Genomic DNA, 26,043 nt, shown 5'->3' on the forward strand with positions numbered 1-26,043 from the left:
CTCCCATTTTGCAGGAAAACAGCTTAGTTTGTGCTAGCTAGGGTTGTACGCACACGTGTGCATCCCAAAATCATGTATACACTGCCCATAACTGGGGTGGGGACAACAACGACACAGACAGACACTGAGATCTGAGAGAAAGCTCACTAAATTAAGATCTTGCTGGGATAAAACTTCTAAAGAGGATAATTATTGGTCTCTCAATCTCTTTGCTCATTTATTTCAGATGCAACAGAAACAGACTGATATAAACATGAGTTACTGATTATTTCAATCTAACAACTACTTATCTCTTTGACTGTACAGCAGCTAAATATTTGTAGAAATATCTATTCACAGCATAGATTTTAAAGAATTTCTTTAAAACCACAACTTTTTGCTCCCACACAAATATAGCAGGAAACCAATATAGTAGTTTATACCCCATTTATTAAGACAGAGCCATCTATTACTTCATACACTGGTTGGGTAGCTATAAATCACATTATTTTCTCACTATTAAGATGCAAGACAGTTCGGCAACCAGTTAACAAAGACAAGCTGGGCAGGATGGAACATTTAAGTTGCAGTGGGATAAAAGCCACCAAAGCCAGCACGGCCTAGAAGAGCGCCGTCACACGAGGCGCTGGCCTGGGGCGAGTGGCACTGCTGGCGCAGAGTGGCCAGGCGATGCCTGGCACGCTCTCGAGCCAACTCCTCGAGTGCCCCGTGGGCCTGCCAGGGCCCCTTCAACTGGAATGTCGGGAAAAGGTCCAGGGACCATCTGGGTGCCGCGTTTTTGGATGCCTACCAACGACCGCATCACCGAAACTACAGATTTCTGTGTGGGGATCGCATAGTTTTGTAAGAATGAAGGCTTCTGGTAAGAAAGTTTATAGTGCAATCTGAATTAATTTGTGCCCACAGTGTCATTATTCATTCTCCCAAAACAGTTTAAATATAATCATGTAAGAATTTGCTATCTCCATAAAGATATTACAAAGTAGTGCTTAAACGGTTAGTGACTACACATACTCATTTTTAATAAATCTCTCATCGTGCTTTTGCAAAACTACAATATGAAAGCAAGAAGTGATAAAGCAGCAAAGTACTCTTCTATCTTTCAAAAGCTATTAAAATTCTCAGGACTCTAAAAATATACCTTATCGCACAGGAAGCGCACACAATGCTCAATTTAACAGCTTCTCAAAGAACAAAACCTCATTCTGCTTCCTCTTTGCCAATGTGCCACCAAGTTAGAAATCCTGCTGAGAAATCAGAGCTTGCTTTTCTCCTGACAAGCAAGTTCAGATATGTTTCTGCTTGTCAGTGTAGCTGTGTGCTTAACAAGTAAATCTGTAACATGACCTACATCACACACACACAATTATGTATTTTTTCTTTCTGCTGAAGACAGGAAAAAAAAATGGTCGAGCACCATAAGCTTCAGCTCATAAGTACATTGTGTTGGCCCTAAAAGATCTGATAACAGCTGAAGTTTTAATGCATATTTACAAAGTGCACATCTACCCAGCTTAAAGAGTAGATACACAATAGTTACCTGGATAACAATGAATTTAGAGAGACTTCATCAGGTTAATGTCCCACTTATGTATAATATTTGTAAATGGAATAGTGTATAGAAACAAGAAAAATGGCAATGCTTCATTGAAATAACAGATTTAAATTTTGCTTCTTAAAACAGATACTATTAAATCAGTATGGCAACATGCAAGCAAATTAAGTGGAAGAACAGATTTATTTTCATTCCCTAAATATAAGGTTAAAGTCATCAAAAAGCTTTTCTGGAAAAAAAAATGTTGATTTAATTCATAGCAAGAGGAGTATCTTAAAAAAGAATCTTCCAGAGATCATTACCTCATAGCAAAACATTTGCTTTAAGTATCTTACTGTGAAGATATCAAGCTATTTTCTTTTTCAAAGTTCTTGCTAGTAGTATTTTTAATGAAAAAGGAAAAAAACTGCATAAAATTCAGATATCTGAAGTCAACTGCATTTGGTAGATGCAACCAATGGCCGAGTTACGTGATTCTTTGTATGTCACTTGTGAAAGGGAGAGCACTTGGTGTCATTACATGCTTTGTAAGAATTAACACTTTAAAAGCCAACTGATCTCATTTGTGCCTAAAAATATTTTTCAAAAAAGCAATTAAGAACAAAGAAGTCTCCTTCGGTCACAGTCAGGAGACAACTGCTTATGGAAGTGTGACAACAGCAGCAAAACACACCAAGCTTATAGGTTATGATACATAATTACAAGTGAAGGTACAAAGAAAGTAGTCCTTTCATTTACAACATATGCAATGCAGGCACAAAGTTAGAGAGATTTATTTATTTATTTTTAAATATCAATATATTAATGCTCAGGATATTGGTGTGCTTCAGGTAGCTTCAAAAAAGACCATCACTGCACACGTGCTTGGAGGCATCTCCCTGACACACACATACCTATCTAGGGGCCATGCAGGTTTTTGAAGACCAAGATTTGGCACGTACAATGCCACAGCCATACTGCAGAAGAATGGGAATCAAAAGTACTTTCATCATTTTAAATATGGTTTGAAAAAGAGATAAATAGCTATTTTAGAAACAATCACAGAAAATTCAGTTAATACATTTTTATGAAATACTGTATTTCAAGTTAGCTTTGAGAAAAAGAAGCATGCTCCCTGCAGAATCAACTCTGTATGGTACTCAGCACCTTCTGACTTTACACCTCCAGCCATGCATGCAATTTTACAGCAGATACAGGCTTTAAAGCACTCTGCAAATATTTTGTAGAAGCCTGGCTTGCACGTGGAGACTAAAGCAAACTGCGTTTATATCAAAGAAAAGCAGAACATTTGCTTGCTTTCAAATCGTGCAGAACCTTGAATACAGACTTGGCAATATGAGCGACTGTCAGGATGAAGTCTAGCATAGGAGGGGGTTACGCAGATACACACACAGGTCTTTCACAGACTGTATGCATCTTACTTACAAAGTGACAGTGTAACTTAGAAGTCTTCAAATACACACAAAATTTTAAGTACATAAATGCAAAAGATGTCTTTATTGCTTAAGAGAAGTTTAATTCTGACAAGCAAATTATTTGGACCTGTCCTTATCCTTTAGAGTATTTTCAGAAGAGTTGTGAGTTGTCTGCAAAACTGATTCAAAAACAATAACAAAAGACCCTCAGATAGTCAATAGACTACATTGGTCCAATTCCATGGGTACATGAAAAAAAATCCTTAAAAGATTTAGATTTAATGCCCTATTTAAAAAAAAAAATATTATAATGGTCTTCTACAGTGATCTAATTAGAGTAAAACCCTCCACACACATTGTCACTGCAATAGCGATATTGTTCTATTTACACAATTTTCCAGTGTAGGGTAACATTATATGGAAATTACAATTATTATAACTTTCATCTCTTGGTAAAGCAGAACTGCTGCTGAGTTCCTGAAGTATTACGGGGTGTGTATTTACATGTAACAAAACCACCAAGTTGCGCTAGTTATTCAAAGATCTGAATTCCCACATAGCACCACCACCTTGTTCTTTTTAAGGATGGCAAGCCCACCGAGTAAGCTCTACCTATAGCCCTTTCTACAGCAAGGATCACCACCTCCAAGGAACACTTTATATCACTGAGTACCAAATACTTATCTGTCATGTAAACAGATTAGATTAGAATCATTACATTGAATCTTTTTGTAAGAAAACTAGCTGCTTGTGCCCATCTTTTTAAAAGGACTTTGTAAGATTTTCTACACAAAACCAGAATGTTAAAGTTAGAGCAGTCCTTGAGCAAAGGTGCCAAGTATTTGCGTTCTCAACATACCAACATTTCAGTGACTTCAGAGCTGAAAATAAATGAAATAATTGATTAGAAAAATAATCTGCAACTTAAGTCCATTATATTTGTAAAAGTATGCTTATGTAATTTTTAGCATAAGCACACTAGCAAGTTATTCTGTATATTTCAGTGAAGCAAAGCTTTAAAACTGTTGTAGAGATATATATATATATATATATCATCGTTCTCATTTGTGTGCGTCTGCGTGTCTGTCTCGAGGGAGCAATAAATCCTCTCTGTAAAGACCATTTACACAAATGAAAGCCAAATTTGAGATTAGTTTTTATTATCATTATTTTTCTAAAGATTCACTACATGATGAAAAACTAAATGAATGTGTATTCCTGACCACGTTGATAATGTTATAGCTAGAATCCCATCAGCTAGTTTATGACAAGCAACTGCAAAAGGTATAAACTGCAAAAGGTATAAACAGAAACCAGGCCCCTACACTGGGACAAAAGTTGGTTGCAGGTTGACTGAATGATACTAATATTAAAAGCAAGATTTTTAAAGTAAACTCATCTGGAATTCAGATCCGATCAAGGGAACAGTGAGAATGACACGGTGAAGGTACACTTGGGTGCAATTTCATGCTGGTGACTGTTTTCCTCTTTCTACGCAGGTTTTAAACCAGGAGTTGCATATCCAATGACACACACAATTCAAAAAACTGAAGTGACCATTAGCACATTTGTACACATGCTTACATAAACTCAGTATTTATATACTTTAAACAAAGTTTCATTTTAACAGTTGAAGTTTTAACACAGGAAAGATCATCTACTACAAAGAACGCATAACAGGATCACAGATTTTCCACAAGCATATAAACATGTTTTAAAGTGCTTCCTGGGTGCTTCAGATTAACCCCTTTCAGTATAAGCTTCTATGTAGTGCTGTTCCAGTCATTACAAAATTATTTAAGTCATTCTTCTTTAGGTGCATTGTGTATTCAGGAAAAAAAATGACGACACTGTTGACGTAAAAGTTTTAAGCTCCACCAACATAAATGTATACACTACATAAGTTCCGATGAAGTTGTCAAATACTTTGGTTTATCATAGTTTAGGATAAATATTTGATAGAACAGAAATTGTGCCTATCCACTCTATGATTTTTCACTACGAAATACCAACATAAATTGACAGTATTCTTTGGTAAAAACAGGACATTTGGCCAGTTTGTGTGTACATCTATTTATTACAATAGTCTAAAAGTGAACAAATGCCACTGCTGTACTGTCAATTTACAGGAATAACCATTCCTTACTCAGTGGGGAGTATCAAAATATTAAGCCTAGCAGTTAGCTATATAACAAGCTAAAACACGTTCAGCAACTATTACAGGGGATCAATAACATTTTAGAATATTTTTTGCTTAACATTTATCCTTTACAAAAACTTTAAAATGCTCTATGCCTGCAGACAAGTTCATTATTTCGCCGTGACTACAGAAACATTCAGTGGTGTACACCGTCAGGTTTCTGATAAGCAATATAACAAAACCCAGGCAGGAGCATGGCGTGCTGACCAATATTCAGCTGCACAGCATTTGTGCATTACCTACACTAAGGACTAAGAAAAGCCTATTAAAAACTCAGTTAACTGCTACAGGTTATGTGAATATATAAAAACAGAGCAGATATACAAGTATAACACTGAACATACTGTACTTTATTAGCACAAAAAGCCAGAACAAGGCACAGCAAGCAGAAAAATACATCAATAGAAGGGTTAGTGTAGCATACAAGAATAACGTTTATTGTACTTGCAGCCAAGATGTTCCCTACCTCGCACAGGTCACTGCCATAGAGAAGTAAGTAATAACATACTGTAGCAGCTGGTAAAGAAACTAGGGAGCACTCGTAATTGGTACAAAACATAAAACGGGACAGGGCATTCCAACAAAATTTTAGTGCAAAAATGTCTAAGACAGAACTGTTTTAAGTTCCATCTCCAATTAAATAAGCAAACAGAACTCAGAATTTTGTTTCCAAGTAATCTGTTGAAACTATTATCAGTGCATATTACTTTAAAACATTTAAAAAAGCACAAATGGAAAGATATTTACAAATAAAGTGTAACAGTACCTTTGAAACCTGACATTTATTTCAGATATGTCAGATTTTGTATTCTGATTATAATAATTCAACCACTTGTAATTTTCTCCATAAAAATATCAGACACTTTAAATAAAAAACATTGCTTCTCTTCACTATTACCTTCCATTGTAAATGACGAGTAGTCAGGCCACCAAATTCTGCTTTAGAAAAACACAAACTTTTCTTTCATGGCAGTAATCTAATTCTGTGCCCTGCCACCAAATTGATAATTCACGCCGGAAGGTATTTAACTGTCCAAGACAGTATTACCTTTGCTAACAATGCCACTTAAATCTCCAAGTGTTTAAAATAGAATTACAGTACTGAGCAGGCATATTCAAGTCTTAACGATTAGGAAACCCTATACACTGAGAAAAGCATGATTCATCTGCTAGCATCAAAAGGCCGTTAACTCTTTATGGACTGCAGGCCATCCCTGCTTCTAGTGAACTGCTCTTGATTAAAAGAAAATATTCACTACTATCTGCAAAATTATCCGCGAGCTAAATTAGTACTTTGAGAAGTGAAAAGTTTTCAAGAAGGTATTTTAAAAAAATACTTCAAATATTAGCAAAAATGCTCCTCCAATAAAGTCTTTCTTTATCAGCATCACATGAATGCCCCACGGAAAATGCCTCATAGTTTCTTCATCCAATTACTACAGCTATAAAAACAGAATATTCAGGAATTAGCAAAAATATTTTCATTAGGCCTTAATGAAAAACGTGCAGAATTGTCTGCTTATTGTTTCCAAGAGGCATCACAACTTAGTTTGATTAACAGCAGGCAGCATCTGACAGGATACTAACACTCAGCTTAAATAGGATATTGCAAAAAAGCTAGACGTTGTTGGTGCGTTCGCTGCAGTTAAACTGTAACACACAAAAAGCATATTCTGTAAGCTTATTGGGGATTCTGATTTCCGTTTACTTTGTTTTTATAGGTTCCCGCTCCAGCCATCGCACCCTGACTTTTTGCTTATAGTGATACTCCTTTAGAAAGTCTTGCAACATTGAAGGTAGAGGAAGGTCATCAATTCCATCGTATGTAGTGCACCTGCAGATTACTGCCCGGCAGATATACTGCAGACTAAAGGGGAAGGTCCTGTTCAGGGACACGGTAAGCAATGGTTCAAAGAACATGCAAGAGCTAGGGTCTTTGTAGTGTTCCAGAAGCCCTGTAACAGTGGAGGAGTGAAACACACAGGGATCGTGGGCATCAAAACTGAAATTGTGATTCCACTGCTCAATGCGTGCATGTAGCGATCGGTTATATCGACGGAAGCTCACAGAGAAGAGGTAGTCCTCTTGCGCAGAATCCCTGAGCAAAAAAGTGCCTTCGGGTTTACCCTCCAGAAGTGCTTCTGCTTCGTAGCGGTCCATCACGCCCCAGTAGCAGGGGTTACCTGTGATCTGAAGTAAGTCTGGCACAAGGCAATGGATGTAGTCAATCTGAGTGTGCACCTTCCAAGCCCCCTGCCTGCTGATGTGGCCGTGGCTCTCTCCAGAGATCTGACGCTGCTTCTGCCTGCGTGACTGCAGACAGAGCGTTGTTGTGTCCTCTTCAGAGTCACAGTTTCCTGGAGGGGTTAGATTTTTGTCCCCGGTCAGCTCAGTCATACCGGGGGCTAGCTTTGGTCCCAGTTTATACAATGGATTAACCTGTGCTGTAGCTTCAAAAGTATGTATTTGGGCATTGGGAGGGGGATCAACCCCTTCTTCAATACTGAGTCTGCGTCTCTCTCGCAGCCGGTCTTCTTCGTCTTCCGTGGAGACCAAGGAAGGATCAAATGTATCAAAAAAGGTTGAATGTGGACTCACAGGAGCTGTGTGCTGTTTAATCAGGTGCCACTTCTGAGCCAGATCAGAGCCTGCAGGAAAAGGGCATTTCTCAAGCATCAGTTCAGAGAGATGGATCTTTCTTTTGTTAGAAAACAGAGGTTTGGACTGTTTGCTGTAAGTTCTCATGGGAAAACACAGCCCAACAGTATCCTGGAGACGCTGTCGCAGAGAACGGCTGCCCACTGTCCTGTTTGATACTGCATCCATATCATGGACAGAACTCACCCCGTACCTTCTCTCCCGCCTCTGCAAACCACTTCGCGTTCTACCAAATCTTTTTTCAGTATCCAAGGAGCTCTGGGTTTTGGTAGAGCAGGAATGTTTCTTCTTCCCACCCCAAGGAGCATGCCGAGAATAAGAGTCCCTTCGAGCAAGCCTCGCTCCCGTGGTGATACATGAGTCGTTCTCTTTCTCAATGCTTATTTCAACAATCTGAGGAATTTCTGTGACACAGTTTTGGTTCCGCCTTGCCGAATTCTTGGAAGGACTTAAACCTAGTTGCAAAGCAATGTTTTCTCTCAAAGGGCTGCTGGGTTGCTGTTGGGCCACACCAGTTATCTGGATAGCTTTGTCTTTAGCAGATGAGCAACTACTGGAGTTCACAACCACATTTTCATTTTGGCTTCCACCTTCATGACCAAAGAGGTTCTGGCACCTGTATTTGAAATTGTTCCACATCTTTCCCACTTTATCCATGGATTATGTTATCTAAATTCAAAAGAAGAAAAAATATTATAATAGAACAGTTTAAAAAAAACACACCTTCAGTTATCAATTCAGACTGAACACACTACAGTTGAAAAAGTGCCCTCACACTTGCACAGATATGTAGCACTGGCAGGCATCACACCATTTTGAGACTTAGAAAAATCACCTAGAAGAAAATGTTTTGGAAATTACAAACATTTGATTTACAGCCCCCTCTGTACTTTCATCAGATGATTAAAAATTTAGGTAGAGCTGCATAATTGCACTTGACAGACAGGAAATACAATCCCAAATTCTTCATTTTAGGTGTCACATTTAACATATGACTCCCTGATAAGCTTCCAGTAGGTAGTAATAAAACAAATCCTGACAAAGAACAATTTTGGTGACTCCCAACTATGAGAACAGTTACAAAAGACAAGATGAAAAGAAATTGCATAAAAATTGAAATTTGGAGTGTTCAGCATTCACAAAAAAAAAGGCAAGCAATAAGGTATCAGCAAGACTTTAGAATTATAAAGTCTCTGATACATAGTAAAAGCCATACATACATCTATGTATACATACAGCTAAAAAACATCTGGCTTTATTACTTCAGTCATGAAAGAGCACAAGAAACTCTTCAATCTTTAGTAAGAGCACTTAAAAAGAAAGCAGCTCTGCAGCAAAAAACAGTGATAGTGAATCATGGAGATACAGTAAAGAGATAAACACATTAGCAGTGTGTGTTCTGCAACTGCTTCTTCAGAAGCCAAGTCTGATAACTGGAACAAGACTGCCAAAAATCACAGGACTGCCCTAGGACACAGAAACAGGTTAATTCTGTACTAAGAAGTCAGGCGATGCCAAACTAAATTAGATCTAATTAAGTTCTGAGAGAAGTGCTGAACTTAAAAGAACTAAAACATGTCATCATATTTAACTCTTAATGGAAACTGCTCAGTTATATGGATATATATTATTTTGAAGTAACATTCCTCTGTTGCTACTGTTCTTTTTTTTCCCCCCCCCACAGCTAGACAGGAATCTAAAACAGAGATCAAACCCACTGGGTCTTGTGAAATAACATGGATGACAGACAAGTAAGCACTGGTCTAGCAATCCAGTCTAGAAGCCCCTTAAGACAGAAGCACAGCTGTAAGCCTATGACTGTAGCAGAATCCACTGGCACTGAGGAAAAGTCAGAGGCATAGCTTACATGAGAATTACGAACAGATGACTTGAAATTCTTCCTGACTGCTATGAGAATAGAAAAAAATTTTTCCCCATTCCTTCCTCAAATACTTCAGCAAAAGCAGTAAGCTAGGTATCTACATCTAATTACATAAAATAAAACCTTAAGAACTTAGTGTGGACTCCGGGAGGTGGATGGAAGAAGAAAAAACCCAGATCTTAACAGCCTCTGTGGATTGCTGGTACAAGTTACCTAGAACACAGTGCTAATGACAATCTGAATAACACCCAAGCGGCTGTTAAGAAGGAAGACACTTTTTCAAGTAACTTTTAGATGGAGAAGAACTTGCTAAGACAGGAAGTCTTACATGTAGAAGACGCTACAGAGTTCTGTGCGTATGTTAAAAGTGAAAGCGTGTAAGCACATGAGTGAGGAACATCCTCCTGATTTAACAAACTGCTACGTTATTTTTTTCTGGAGTGGTCTGGACCAAGCTAGAAGACTGGGGAGTTTCAAGAGCAGCAGAACTAATTACACCAGATCATGTACAGATTTGTAGAAAATATACAAGCACGTATCATGTCATCACAATAATCATAGCTGCTTGTGGAGTCTCACAGATTATCCACACTTACGCAGAAGCAGCATACGTTTGATGTGTCTGCCTGTCAACACCGTATATATAAGGTTAAGTTCTACCCACTTTTCTCTCACATTCTCCATTTCTTCTTCTTTCAAGCCACCACGATATATAAATTTATCTTTGTGACACCTACTAACCCGTTGTCATAATTCAGCTGAAGCCAGCCAAAAAATTTTAAAGTTTTGGAAGTGAAAAGGAAGAGACAATATATAACCTCCATTCCCTTGGAAAAGAAGGCTAGGAACTATATATATTTTTGTGACAATGACTCAGAATTGCTTTTCTGACCAGTCATACATTATTCACTATTGCTCACTATTGCTCTTGCTTTACTCTGTTAGTCTAAAATGCCTTTAGGCTATTGGATGGGTTGGAAGCCCTTTATACCTGCCCACAACTTCCCAAAACAAACAAACCAAAAAAAAAAAAAATCCATCCACAAAATCCCCACCATACTGGCTTAACAAACTACTTTTTGAAAGTTAAATTTAAAAGGTCAATTACTTTGTCATAGTCAAGAGCATACCCTTCTTACCCAGAGAAGCATACGAGCCACTGCTGTATCTTGACTTGAGAATACACCTCAACATGAACTTGCTAGATTCCTCCTCTCAGTTGTGGACATGATTACTACAAAGAGAAAAAAAACAGTATTTTTGTTAGTTGTTTGAGTAACTTTTCAATTTGATACTTACAATCTGTGAATGTATTAAAGGGACATTTCACTAATAGTGTCTTACATGCGTGCACGAACTGCCTGCTTATAATAAGCATAAATATGTATATAAATGTAAATAAAAGGCTTCACAGAACTTTTTTCATCCATTAACCACGTTTGTCAGATAGAAGCCTGGGGAGGACCCTCAAGTGAAGCTTATGAAATAAGAGCAAGGTCACAACATCTGGATCACTAAGTGCCAGACACAGTGGGCACACTCAGGCCTGTAAAAATGGTTTCCCCACATTTTGGTTTCAAGTCCAAAGCAGTGGTTCCCACGTTCTGGCTGGCAGTGCTGTCAGATCCCCACATACTGCCTCCCCTCCTTGTTTCCAGCTGCTACATCACATCAAAAGGCAGCTAAAAATACACACTTTTCTAATATTACTTTTCCAGGTAAGCAACTGCTATACTTGCCACAAGGATGTTACATGATTGTGAAGCAAGAGGAATATGAACCATGATTCTAAAAAGGGGAAAGTACGTGGAATGCAAGACAAGTTCTTTACTAAAAGAGTAGGTCAGCGCTTCCCTAAAATAATGATTGTATTGTTTTTCAGAAATCCAAGAGGCATTACGGGATTTTAGTACAGTATGCTCATGCCACTGTCAAGTCCAGCAGGAACAGGACAGAGAATGATTTGCTTCTCCACACCAGAACCAAGCCTAGGACAGCAGTAAGAGTTAACAACACACCGACAAGTTCATTTTCTCTCGGTTCGGCATGTAAAGCATTAGCATACTTGAACAGGACATATATTTACTGAAATAAAAACTATAGGCTTGATCAATTACTACATGGATATCAGAAGTTAACACTCCTAGGCAGAAACTTCAGAGTAATGTCAGAACAGTACCAAACATTATTAGCTTCCATACACCTACAGAAGCACTAAAATTGATTAAATGCTTTTGAAATTAGGCTGGTGAGTCCTGTCAAAAAAAAATCCATAAAAATAAACTTTCCAGAGAGCAGAGTTACAAGTACGAAACTAAGATTAAGCCAAAGGTGAAGTTCTTTTTGCAACAGTAGAGTTTACACACATTCCCCCCCACCCCCTTTATTTTTTCAGCAAGTCTACAGTACATAAGACATTACCAACTAGTACAGCTGATTCAGAGCAAGGCCTTAATGGAGCAAACAGAAGTAAAGCCCTACAATAAGGGCCGTACAGTTTTCACTGAAGCCTTAGCTAAAACATGGCGTCACCCAGGCCTAGGAGGACATACCCACATTCCAAGCAAAGCCATTTTACTGAGCACCTGTGGCACGGGGGACGCACACTGACCTTTTAACTCATTAAAAACCTAAGAAGTACATGGAAGCTGATCTTGAAGTTTCATGCCTTACGGTTCCTAGTTTAAGTCCTTGTGCCGCTGCCATCCCTCGGTGCCAGCCGGAGCAGCCTGTTCCACATGCTGCCTGCACGAGGCAGTGGTTGCTTCAGGAGCCATCCTTCGCTAATGGAAAACAGCTTCCTGAATTTGGGTGACTGTCTCGGTTAAACCTCTCAATCATGTGTTAGAATACAACTTGACTCATTCTTAAGGTATTTTATATTCCATCTAGTAATTTCAAACTGGTTTAAATCAACACGCAACAGACTTGCGGTTTCACGGATTTCTTGTGGCAGTACTAAGGTCGACAAAATACAAGTTATTTCTGCACTAGCCCTAAAGCCATCCCAGTTTTCCAAAGGAGCACTGCCTGAGAAAGTTATCTTTGGAAAAGGTTATTTCAGCCTGAACAAAAAATAAATTGAATCCCATCAAAATCCACAAAGTGAATTCATCACTTTGTAAATTTTCTCAGAAAAAGTTATATTAACATTTCCAAAACAATCTCCTTCCAACTAAAAATAATTTGTCTACCTTAAACTGGCATAAGTTATCTTAAAAATGATAGGTAGTAAGCACTCAGAAGGGATTACAGAAGCAATGACACTATATCCCCTCTTGCAACCAGTTCAGAGATCCATTCAAAGCCAGGAAGTTTGTAGGAGCACAGTATCCAAGTATTTTGGGTGGATAAACGACGAAACTACTGAAAGCTAGGCAAACCATTAGTTTAATAGCACTTAAGTAAGTATCTCATACCAACAGGTTACTGTGAAAACTCAAGACTGTTCTTACCAGAAGCGTCACAGCATCTAGCTAGAGCTAGGGCCACTCTGAGTGCAAGCTGGGCTCTGTCCTAGAGGCAACATGCTTGTCTCGATCTCAGTGTTACTTCATTTGAAAAATAGATGATACAGTAAGTTACATTCAAAATAACTCCTAAAAATGTACCATCTTCACAGAAGTCATAACACTATATAATGTAGGACACCTTAAAAAGGTGCTTATTTCAAAAACAAGAGCCTACAAAATTCTCTGGTTTGCTATTTTTACCTTATGACAGCTTCAACACATTGAAAGACAACGAACAAAAAACTTTGGAAGAGAACAGAGACAGACAACTCCTACAAGTCAAAACCTCAATGACTTGAAAGGGGAGAGGGAGAAATCAACCTGCTCCTCGCACACTGTTGAGCCCCTTGCCAGCACGAGCATACAAGCTCAGGCCATGCTGCCCAGCTTTCAGCAACCCACAACCTGTCGCCTTGGCCCACGCATGTGGAAGGAAAAGGACTGGAAAGAGACTACACATCTGCTGTTTGGACTGCTCCCTGCTTTAACGTAATTCACCCCACAAGGACGAGAGACCCCATTAAAGACGACGTTCTCTTGCACCACAGCACGCTCGCTGAGGCGGTCAGTGCCCTATTCTCACACTGCCAAACACCTGCTATGGGCTACGGCTCCCCTGGCCGCAGGGACAGGGCTGCTCACAGCAGCACTCCTCAGCCTTTCTCAGCCAAAATGAGGAAGGCTGGCCAGCTCCTACCATCTGAAGTAACCCACTTGGGGAAGGGAGAAAAGGCAATACTAAGGATTACGAAGCAATTTCCTCCCTTCCAATACACATCCCAGAAATAATGAATTGCTGCTGAAATACTAGAAACAACGTTCCTTAAAAAAGAAGGAATAAGTTAGCTGCAGGCTCTGGTTAGTTCAAAGCGCAGTGGTGTTGGGAGAATGATCTGCAGTTCCAAATTCCCAGACCAGAGGCAGCCACTACACCCAAAAAGGTAAAGGATATCAAGCTACAATTCCAACGCCACGCAAAGTCAGCACAAGTCAGCATTGCAACCAGAAGAAATTGCAGCAGTCCCTTCCTGGCCACACGTGCCAGGACATGACATGACACAGCCTGTACACCATCCGGCTGCTCAGTCAACCAGCTCAAGGAACGGACCTAGACTAAAACTAGATATCAGAAAAAGTCTCAATCATTGATGCCATTTTTTTTTTTTGACTTCTTTACAAACATTCATGTTATTCATGTTAACGCAAGGGAGGAGCGGATGAGGAGAGAGGAAGTAACAGCCGGGGCACGTCTGCTTCCTTCCACATCCGCACTGGTTCATTCTGCCCCCAGTATTAACACCTGAGATGGCTACTTTGAAAAGAAGTTTCACCTGAGCTACTTTTTTTTGAGCTACTTCTCCGAGTACTCAGGTTGAAAGTTCAGCCAGTGAACAGGTTTACTTTGAACACAGAACAAGAAGTTGGCTTGACGCAGCCCGCTAAAGCATACTGAAAGCTACAAGTTTCAAGGACTTAAGTTGGCAGAGTGTCAAGTCAAAGAGAAATTACGGTATTTGCCGTTGTTTCTACCTGAAACTAAGTAGTAATATTCTCCCCCTCCTTGGTGCAGGTTCACAATGAGCAAAAAGCACTCTTAGCTTGCATAGCTGATGTTCTGCCACTTTCTTTCCATGCAGCCACACGTGGTAACTTCAGTTCAGAAATACTGCTTCAAGATTTTTTCAATGGTGGGATAAGTCCTTGTATCCCCTTGTTAGGCTTTGGGGTTCAAAAAGACAGTGTCAGGACTACATGCGTTCACGTGTTGGATTATAAAATACTGTACAGCTGCCATCCACTTCCCTTCTCTTCACAAGATCCAAAATTCCTAAAAGAGAAGAGCATGAATGGAAGAACAGCATGTGAACAACACTGCACCAAAATAGACAGAGGCTTGTTTCTGAAGTACTTTTTCCTGTACTTATACAAGCCTAGCAGATAATAATACAACTCTGATGAGCAAAGTAATTATACAAGGATCACAGAACTAGGCACTGCAAGCATAAGCTTCAGGTGTTAAGGAAGAAGTAACGCTGCACAGATCTACTGAGAACTCCACATGATGGTAGATACCCATGGCAGAAGCCCTGTAAACTCGAAACAACAATGCATACATTAACTCCAAGTAAAGACACCCTCTAATCACTTAGGCAGTAACCTGATGGCCACTCATCATAACATAAATCCACACGAGCAACATTAAAAGGAAGCAGTTTCCTTTAAATGACCTCCACGCACCATAAGTAGGCAACTGAGCATAACGTCACCTTATCAGTTGTAAAAGAAATGGAAAAAGCATCAAGTTGGTAAAGGAAGGTACCTGCTAGAGAAGGGAACTCTAGGTGACTCACTGAAATAATGTTTTCTCTATTGCTATGTGTACGTATTCTTGAACACACACACGTATGTATGTATAATCGGTGGTTTGTTTTCAAAACGTGTGCAGAAGAGTGCCAGTCGGTGTTCAAGCTAAGCACAGCAGCCCTCCTGATGACCTCTGCAGAAGCCATTAGAAGCTTCCTCAGAAAAAGTTACGGAGCTCTACCCCAGCAGAGCAAAATTAGTTTCCACTTTAATGAACGCTAACAAAGCATATTCTCCTCTGTCAAGTTCTAAAACACAAATAGGTCTCAAATTGATATCAAACATGATCTGATGCTTATTTGTATGTAATTCCAGGGCATTACGAGTTGAGGAAAAGCATATCTTAATAGCTGTGCCTCTCTAAAGCCAAGGAAATGGGAAGCAAAGTAGTTGAAAAGATGGGTCAGTCTCACAGCACACATCCCTGACTAGCTCAGTAGAAACAGCCAATTTAAGATATTTTGTAAATAGAACATTTCCATTGCAAATTGGCTATCTTGCGGATAGTTCCTCTGTTCTGGGGTCCAGACTCTTTCAGTCTTATTTCTTATTTCTCTCAGTAGCCGACATTGTTCAAGACCCCAAGAGCCTGCCTAATGTCTCTCTCATCACAGTACCTTTACCACCACCCCTTACAAGCATCTCCTTTACACAGCTCTTCATGCACCCAGCTACTTCCCAGGTTCCCTTTCTAGCTGACCATGTAAAAGACCTTACTGTCTAATACTAACTAGCTGGCTGCTGCATCAAAAATTGATTTAAAAGTTTGATTTGTCTTCCTCTAGTGATGCATCTACAACGGTGACTACATTGGAAAAACAGTATTGATATTCGTGTAATTTGGAAGACTTATCAGGAAAGCTGCCCTCCTTTCAAATTTGAGTGAAATGGACCAAAAATTTCAAAGGTTTCTGCAAACATAAGTGAAGAGAGTGACGGCTTTGCAATTCCTGAGAAATCACAGCCTATTTCTTAAGATAAAAGTCAGTGTTATACTGAAAACTGAATACTGCTACATGCACTTAAAAAACAAAACCACCTCTCTCGCTATGAGCTGTTCTTTTCATAAATTTGCCATTTGTGCTGCAAGAAGCCCATACCCCCTGAGGCTTTATGGGTAGCATCTGTATTTTTTGTTCACTACTAACGTTAATGGAACAAAGCACTAGATAGTAGCAAGGTCATATGCACGTGTAAAAGACAACAAGGAAACTCACAAGAGATCTACGACTAGAAATGAGCTGCAAAGGCAGCAACATAAATGACTTGATAGGTTTAAGAAATATGAAAATTTAGCTGCAATTTATAGTACAACTATATTAACATACAGCTAGTAGTTGGTCCATTGTGCCACTGCAATACTGAAGAAATTAAATCTCAAGCGAGGAGGAGGAAAGTGTTGGACCAGACCGGTCTCTTATCTAGCTTCAGCCGCGCTGTGCGTCAGGCGGAAAGGTGGCCTAGGATGGGCAGTTCTGATAGCATCCACAGTCTGCAAAGTGACCTTCAAAACGATTCAGCTCCCACTCTGCCTTCTCCTGGGGAAGAAGTTAAGAAGTAAATTCTAGTGTCACGAGTTCTCTCAGATCAGTTTCTGTATAAAGCATGTTTTCATAAACTAGAAGCGCGTCTGGATAAGCGGAGAAGGAAACCTGTGGATTTAACCTGCAGAGCACGTGGCAAGCTAGGAGTTAAAATCCTGCCCAGGACTACCCCACAGCTGCTGTCAGCAGTCAGGCTTGTCAGGAGAAGCTCCGGCTGTCTTGACAAGACTAATTGGCAGCAAGCACCTGGCTCCCCAGGCTGGGCAGGGGAAGGTAAAAGAATACAAACCCTGCAAAGGAGGAGCAGCAGCTGGAAGGCTGCCAGGAGGTCTAGCCCATTTCATGCGTTCACTTTGATCCGCAGGCAACTTCATCCTAGACCACAGCCAGTCAGAGCTATCAGAACCACGCTCTCTGCAAGCCGCCGGCTGAAAGGAGCCCGTGCTTTGCGGCTGGGTACAGGGGAACTCTGCCGCTGAGCACCCACCCCACCTCGGTGCAACACCAACACCACGTTGGCATGGAGCTGAAATTTAGGTTTTCAATCGCCAGCGAGAGCTCGCTTAAGTGTATTATGACAACTTTGAAGTTACAGACTCGAACGCCAGAAGAAATCAAAATCAAGACTGTCCTGGATATTCTGCGCATTGGACACACGAAGCACGCACAACAGCAGTTCGCAGTACAAAGCAAATTGCAGTGCATCTTTAAGGAGGACAAAAAAGTTTAAAAACCAAACATTCTGGATGCTAGCTAAAGGCAGACTGCATGAACAACTTCAAGCGGGACTTCCAGAAGTGTGGAAAGACACTTTGAACGTGCTTTGATTTTCATCATATATGATATCATGAGTTGCAGAAAGCTTCAAATTCACTGAATTCTGCCCTTAATATTTTCATGTTATTATATTTCAAGCAAAAAAAAAGTTGAAGCATTACCCTTATAGGTTCAGCCCCTGAGTTTAGGAGATTTTTATTACGAATAAGGGAAAAAAATGTATCAGCTTTGTTAGCTTTACCAGAATTTTATATTACTGACCCAACAAGTATCTAATTATATATACACACATACGTGTGTGTATACACGAAGTATACATACATTGCATGAATACCAAAGATTTTCATTATTTGTTCAAGATATTTTAAGTATAGAAATAAATTAGTTCTGACTTCAAATATAAGTGCTTAAGTTTCACATTTTAATAGTTTTACTTTAGCTAGCCATGTACAGTAGTGTGAATATTTCCATGACTTACATAACTGGAGATTTGGAAGTGTTAAAACAGTCAGTAATTGGACGTAGTCTTTGTACGAAAGATGTTTCAGTCAAAAAGCATTACTGCAGAATTATGCAGTCTGTGAAAACAAGAGGTTGTAGCGGAACTGCCTGATAGCCATGAAACATGGGAATCACTAGGACAAACCCACCCTAACAGCCAGGGAGCAAGCCCCTCTGTTTTCAATTGACCTATAAAAGCATTATTCCTTTAACTGATAGCAATGTTAAAGAGTGGTATTAAAAGATCCTTTAGCAATCTTTAAAGGGCCCAATGTAACGAGATCACAAACCACTAAGTTTCAAGTTACTGCTCTAACAACAACAAAATGTTTCTCAGTGACAGCACAGCAAAGAATGCAGCTCTTTACAGCACTTGCTCTCCTTTTGTAATCTGGGCCTTTACACAAAGACAACTTTAATGAGCTTGCACTCAAGAGTAAGAAGACTTCTGTGTCATTAAATTAAAAAAAATAAAAGAATGCTACTCTTTTCTTGTGCCATGCAGAACAGGCACTAGATGCTCACAATTCAAAGCACAAGTATGGTCAAATACCAGTGTGTACCATAAAAGCTTCAAGCAAAAAACCTAATTCCTGATGTTGCCAAAACATAAGGCTATCAATATGCACACAGTATGCATCAGAGGCTGAACAATCACTGGTAAGAAAGCCAGGTCTCTCTTTCCTCTTAGGAGCATCGATCCATTAAAACTGCAGCGTTAACTAAAATATTATGTTACTAGGTTATCTTTAAGGAGCTGGATTTATGTCATAAGATGCAAAAGAGGTGATAATTCTTGTCAAGGTGTGGCTATGCCTTTCTCCTTGGCCTTACATAATACAATCAGCTACATCAGAACTATTTGAATAAAATGCCTATTCTGGCAAAGACGCACTGGCGTATGTTAACTGAGCGTGCCATCTCATCCCGCACAATGAGAGCTTTCTAAGAAAAACGTATGTGTGTGTTTGATTACCTCCTACATTCTTCTGAAGATAAGATGCAAGTGCTCTACCTTTTGATGTCATCTATCCAACCCTAAGGTTGCCTTGAGTTTTCACTGAGGATCACTCATATTGTTTCTCCAAGACCTAGTCATATGCCAGGAACCCACTGGTTAACTACTGTGCCCTTCTATTAATCCATAAGAGAATGCTTAACTGAAAGAGGCCAACTCTCTAACCTGCAATGCCAGTCCAATCCCCAACACATTTAACAGCTCATTCAGTATTGGGAAGTGAACAAGTATCTATGGTCTCAGGTCTGATAAGGGTAAGTGTTAAGTTGAGGCTGCAGGAACTCCAAGATGCAGAGGAACGGCCTAGAAAAGTGAATCTTTACAACAGCCCTACCAACTCTACAAGAGTAACAAAACTTAACCTTTTTTTTCCCCTTTATCAGGTTTATAAAAGCAGAGATTCACTTGTATGAATGACTTAAGAGAAAGCATTTCATGCAGAAAGCTTGCAGCACTGCATAAAACTGAGCAAGCCTAAATCAAACAGCAATTCCCAGATGATGAACTTGACAGAGCAAGCATTTCCAAAAAACAAACAACAAAAAACCACAGAGTGAGTGAGTGACGCTATTTCACCATATCAAGTTGAGAAGATAATCTACCACCCACCCCGTGTGCAAAAGGAACGGAACGGGTCTTTCTTGGCTGTTTGTCATCAACAGATACAGGCAGGGCATCCCAAGGGTGCCAGTCCAGGGTTACTAACCTACCACCACTTTGCTGATGCTAGAAGGGATATTCCTGCTTCCCTCCCATCCCTCTGCGTCTGTTCCAACATCCGCCTGACCTCTAGTTTCATTACCTGCCATAAAGGTACTCACTGGTCAACTGGAATCAGCTCGGTAGAGGCAGACAGAACACTACCCAGGAAAACGCAGCCAGAAGAGACGAGTGACAGAGTGAGGGTAAGAGAAGCTCCAGGCTCTTAAGCCAAGAGCAAAAGGGGAGAAGAACCATCTCCCCCAGCAGCAGTGGTTTAGCCATTTCTGTGAAACCTCACCCCTTACTGCTCAATCAAATTCTCCAAGTACTAGGCAACGTTTTATTAAAGGAATAAATAAATGAAAGCTACAATTGTGTACCAGAAAGATAAAGCGAAGCCTTAAAAACTAAGATTTACCTAACAAAATACCGTACATTTTAGAGGATCCAAGAGCCATGCAACTCTTAACATTAAAATACAAAACTATTTCTCCTCTTTGTTTTTTCAAAAGGGCAGTTCAATGTTACTTAAAACACCAAACAACCTGCATAAGCTTTTTCAAGAAAACAGGCAAAACCTGTTCAATAAATTATTTCAGGAAGTTACGCTCCTTAAGTCTCCTCCACAATGAGAGAAATTTGATTCTTGAATTAAAAAACACAAATCTCCTAACGATAAAGCGAGAAAACGTGACAGTTTCTACATTTAGCCACCATCACAGAGGGGCCAGGAAATCCTGGTGGAAAGCAAGCAGGGTGATCACAAGAATGACAACTACAAAATTATCGCTCCTCATTAGTGGATGAAAAGGAAGAAATTTTCCTGGAAGGCCTGTGATTAGCCACAGCTTGAACTCCTCCCCAGCCATTAAAGTTGAAGGGTCTGAAGAACTAGAAACAGTTTTGCAACTTCACACAGATCCCAGACCCGCCTGCTACAGAACAGCCTAAGAGTCAACGAGGCAGGTGGAGGAAAGGGCGGAAACCCAGAGAGCACTGTCGAGCGTTTGAGCTGTACGTAAGGTCACAAATTTCTGATAGCACTGGCATCGGCAGCAGAGGCATACAGGACTAACCTGTTAGCAACTTAAAATCAGCCACGATTCGAAGAAAAAAGGTGGTTTTATCTTCGTAAGAGTTTTGATTACCAGCCAGACTAGAACATCTCACAGCAAAATCTACTTGTTCTCTCCTATACCGGGCAGACATGGAAAAGCAGCTCCTGCTCAACCACCTCCCTGTGAAGCTGACACTGCTGCAGTTGTCCTGCCTCCAGCTCCGAGGAAGGCAGGCTGACAGCAAGGACAGCGACACCCTTCATGGGAGGTTGGTTATCTCAGACAGCTTCAAGCAACTACATAACGGATGTAAACTTTGCTACAGTGGAAATGCTAAAAAAAAAAAAAAGGCTACTTTATCCTATACGGTATCCATAAGCAATGCCATCTTAAAGTATGAACTAGCCACCTCAAAAGCACCAGAGGAATTCAGCCTACTCAGTGGGCTTAAAGTAGTTTCCAACAAGAGGGATACGTCTTTGAAATCTGTTATTTTTTGTTTTAAACCACCATCACCTACTGCTTCCTATTATCGGACCATGTTCAAAGGCTTACCACAGCTTACCCATTTGGTCTGAATTTTTCGGCGTGGGCAGCTACCAAAAATAGCTTTTCAAAGCTGAAGTTATTCCAGGAAAAATGTCCCAAAAAGTTACATTTCACCCATTTAAAAACAAAAACAAAAAACCCACCTCCTCATGTTTTAAATTTAGTAAGCGTGGACTCTGTGAGGAGTATCTTCTGACACCCTTGCAGAAGTACAGCCAAACGCGGTCCAATTCGAAATCCCTGAAGAAAAAGACCTTTAGGTTCATTGTCTCGGTAGCCTTTCCAGATTTCATCTGTTAAGATCCGTAAAGAATCAGAACGGAGCTTTTTCGGATGACTGTGAGCAACCAGTACCGACCAAATGTGTTCGCCCCAGTCTTAGGAAGTGATTGAGCATGCTCGCTATGAGCCCCAGATGCTCATCAGCGAGACGAGCAACATGCTTGCCGTGCTCAGCTGTACCACGTGCTGGGATATGTGCCCCACTACAGACAGAACCATCGCTGTAGGGCACCAGATGGGGTCTGGAGGTCCTGGGCAGCTGACGAGAGAAAAAAGGAGGAACAAGGCCTCTGGAGCTGCCGTGTGCCAGGTCTGTCTCAAGGAGATTTTCCTCCTTGCTTTGTGGCATTACCACATCCCCACCCCTCACTTAACTTGGCGGACCCTCTCCTTCCTTTCGGTTCTGGCTCCCAGGCTCCACACAGCTTGCTGAGGTCCAGAGGTGCACTTGAAAGGAAAATCCTGCTGAGCACACAGACTGCAGACAGTCTCCAAGGAATTCCGCAGAGAAATGTTGGCATGTCCAGAACAAAAATTTTCAAAGAGAATTGGCTCAGTTTTGGCAGATCTTCATATAAAATTAAAACATTACCTCTCTGCCAGAGGTCATCCGCTGACAAATTTCATGTACATGTTCCAGTTCAGAGGTGCACTACAATATTTCAAAGAGATTGCCATAAAAAAGGCACAATTATTCTCCTTTGGTTTCTGAAAACAGATGAAGAATTTTGGCTGAAAGCTTTAAACAAAGTCAAACCCAAGGCAAAGAAAAGGCATAAAGCATTTCAGTCCAAAAGATTACAGCTCAGCGATGTTATAAACAACTGAACGCAGCACCTCTTAAAAATTGTCCAACACTTCCTATTATCTATGGAAACAAGAGACGGAGGAAGAACACCGGTGGGACCGATGACTCACGTATGAGCTCCCATTCTCACTTACCCAGCAACACGCTTTGCTGGGGGAGTTTACAGCCGTGCCACAAAATAAAACACGTCAGTGATACAGAACCACAGCTACCCCACTCGTCCAGCGGGGCTGGAAGCTGATGGTGAGCAACCAGGCGCTCTCAGAGTCACCTTCCGTGTAACTGCCAGCGTCAGGCTCGGTAAAACAGAACGGGATGATCCAGCAAACACACATGAAACAGTTATCTTCCTCTCTGAAAACTCCAACTATTTGTTTGCTTATTGGGATAAAAGATCAGGTAACATTAGCCCCCCTATGCTGTCCTGTTTTCTCCAGAAAATACTACATTTAAGACAAACCAGAGTGACCTTAGCGAGCCTCAGAGACACTGTACTGAATCTGAAGATCTAATGGCACCGATACTGTAAATTGGGATAGGACACAGCCATCCTAAGAGTAGTGCATAGAGGTGGGAAAGGAGATAGCGATGCAACACAGACATGTACAGGTGACACTATTCTCTGAATTTATCAGAGAAAATGGCAGACTCTTAGACCCACGGTAAGAAGGAGCTAAAGAAGCCCACGCAGACAAGACTCCTCATGGTTTGAAGATGAAAAAGCCCCACTCCAACAGTAAGAAAAGGCAACGACCACAAGAGCTTCTTCTTCACTCTTCCGTCCCTCTTCCAAGCAGTGCTGGGCGTCTCATTTAGCTTCAGAACACACAGAAATAAAGACCAGACCAGCCACGGCCCCCGACTGTTTACTTCGCATACCATTGCTCGACCTTCCACTAGGGACAATTTAAAGCCAGCTGAAGTATCATGGAAAGAGAGAAGAGCACTACTTGCAGCCAGCCTAAACCGGAACACTGCTGAATATAGCTACACCCGGTCCACAGTTACACCCTCGTCCAAATATCGGTTGGCTGGTTAGCTGGTTTTGCTGTTGTTTTTTTGGAACGTTTTGTGTGTTTTTCAGCAGATTTCCGCATTCATGCGGCCTTTCTACCTGACAGAAGACACAAGAGCAGCCACCTGTTGGCACTGCATCCCAGCCCAGGGATCGTGTCCAAGGCATCACGGCCGCCTGCAGTTACGTGACTGCTGACATGCCACAAGCTTCAGCTCCCCCTGAGCTTCGTTTCCTATCCTTCTGCTCCCCTACCCTATGGCACGCTCCTTGCTGCCGCTCCTCACCAAGGAGGCCCAACTCTGTCTCCCTGGTGCAGACCCCCATGCTACAGCTGAAGAATAGGAATAAACAGTTCACTGCTATCTGCTTAATTCCTGCATGTACAGGACAGCTTGCAAACCCATTTGACTAGCAATCTTCTGCATGCATTTATTCGACCCCCAGGGCTGGCTCCTGCATAGAGGCAGCAAGAGATTACATTTAACTACCCACGCTCAGCTACTCATCCCAGGATTCGGGTATGAGCCCCCTGAGCCAGGAATTTATCCCTAAGTACCTTCTGGGAGAGGTTCATAAGCCATTAACAACACACCATCGCCTGAAAAACCATTCGAGAGGATACAGGCTTGGTTGTTTGGGATCAGAGCCTGCTTTTAACAGACAAATCTGTTAGCAATAACCTCTAAGAGGTCACACCAAAGTTTCCGCAAACCTCAGATTTTGAGGTACAATCACTTCCCATTAAACATCTAAATACATGGTTCAACTCCAAAATCAGTACCAAAAATTACTGTAGAATATATCTGCAAGGCTAAATGAAGAGGTAACGAGAAGCAGCAGCACTGGGTTCGCCTGTGCTTCAGGGATTTGCGAATGGTGCTGTACTGGTAGGCCCACCTGGCAAAGCTGTGTAACAGAGTTAGCTCTGGACATGGACATTCCTGCCCTGATTTGGCTTCCATCGCTGTCCCAAATTAAGCACAAGAATTATTGCCATTATAGCTGTGTCTGTAACACCCCTATAATCCCTGCTGTAAGGGAGCCGTGAGGGTCTCTGACAGCAAAGATCTAGACTACTTTTCCATGCTAAAAACACTCAGCTACATTTGCAAAGCGTTTACCTCCAGATCATTCCTTACACCAGTACTAAGGTGTTTTGTAACGAGCGAGCCCTGAGCACCAGGAAAACTCACCGAGATTAACGAAACTGCAGAAATAAAGGATCCTTCAGGCCAGGCATCAGCCGAGTACTTTTGTACACTACTCAGCGGTCATCCTGAAGCAGGGCAGGATGCTGCCTGCTCAGCCCCTCTGCGATGCTCAGCCATGTGCGTGAATTACCAAGACAGAATAGGAGGAATCCTGTTCGGTGAGTAACCTGTGTCGTCAGCATATTCTTACATCAACAATCCCCAGCTTACTGTCCTCTCCCAGTTCAGAAGAGCTTGAAAAAAGACAGAGTCCCATGCTTTCCAGATGACAGCCTCGCTGTTGGCAGGAAGCACAGAGGCAGCAAGCTCTAAAAGTGTTTCAACAGCGATCGGCCTCTAAGAGTTTAAAAACTTCCACAAAATTGCTATGAGTTGTTTTTATTTATTTTTTAACAAAATGAGCTGTACCCTAATAACTTTCTCACTAAATTAAATCAGTTTTACACTTCCTTGAGCACCACCTTACAGTAGATCTACAAATTAACTAGGTAACAGTTTTGAAAACCTTACTAGCACCTACTCTTATGTTTGACTTTGGCAGAAAAAACAGGTTTTGACTCAATTTTTTGTTCCATTAATCTACAGCCACATTCTTCATAGAAAGACTGCTGGAAAAACTCAACTTGCTGGAAACAGTAACTATAATTACTGACCCTCATCAGGTCAGCCAAAATTAAATTGCAAAGTAGATTTTTTGGCATTAAAGCTATAACTTCACAGTACCAAGAAAAGCAAGTCTGTGAGTAACAGAACAAACTAAGCCCAACATTTGTGAGATCTCACAAAATGAGATAGGAGCAGGGAGTTTACAGGAAAAAAACTGAACGTGTACCGTGACCACAAGTAACCTCTTTCTGGGTTTGTACTGCACAGCAAGGGCAAAACTACTTCATTGTACATCTTTGCTGCATCAAACATTTGTCAGATAGAGCACAACGTTCACAACACGGAATATAATTTTCTGAAATTTCATAGAAATGAACAAATTG

At 40.9% G+C, this 26,043-nt stretch overlaps 1 protein-coding gene across 6 annotated transcripts in view; it reads right to left on the minus strand.

Annotated features, from left to right (window-relative positions):
* Positions 1-411: 411 nt before the first annotated feature.
* The window catches only part of SOCS5 (suppressor of cytokine signaling 5), a 34,301-nt gene continuing 8,669 nt past the window's right edge, over positions 412-26,043 (minus strand). For 3 of the 6 annotated variants that reach the window (XM_040553453.1, XM_040553455.1, XM_040553457.1), the window contains exons 2-3: positions 10,850-10,944; positions 412-8,497 (exon numbers count right to left, since the gene is read on the minus strand). In XM_040553453.1, coding sequence (XP_040409387.1) covers positions 6,875-8,485 — 1,611 coding nt within the window. In that variant the 5' untranslated portion in view covers positions 8,486-8,497; positions 10,850-10,944 and the 3' untranslated portion in view covers positions 412-6,874. Of the gene's footprint in view, positions 8,498-10,840; positions 10,945-12,321; positions 12,525-14,752; positions 15,135-26,043 lie in introns of those variants that run through there. The other 3 variants (XM_040553456.1, XM_040553454.1, XM_040553458.1) reach the window with 3 other exon arrangements.

Source organism: Cygnus olor, chromosome 3 (assembly GCF_009769625.2).
Source record: "Cygnus olor isolate bCygOlo1 chromosome 3, bCygOlo1.pri.v2, whole genome shotgun sequence".
NCBI lineage: Eukaryota > Metazoa > Chordata > Aves > Anseriformes > Anatidae > Cygnus > Cygnus olor.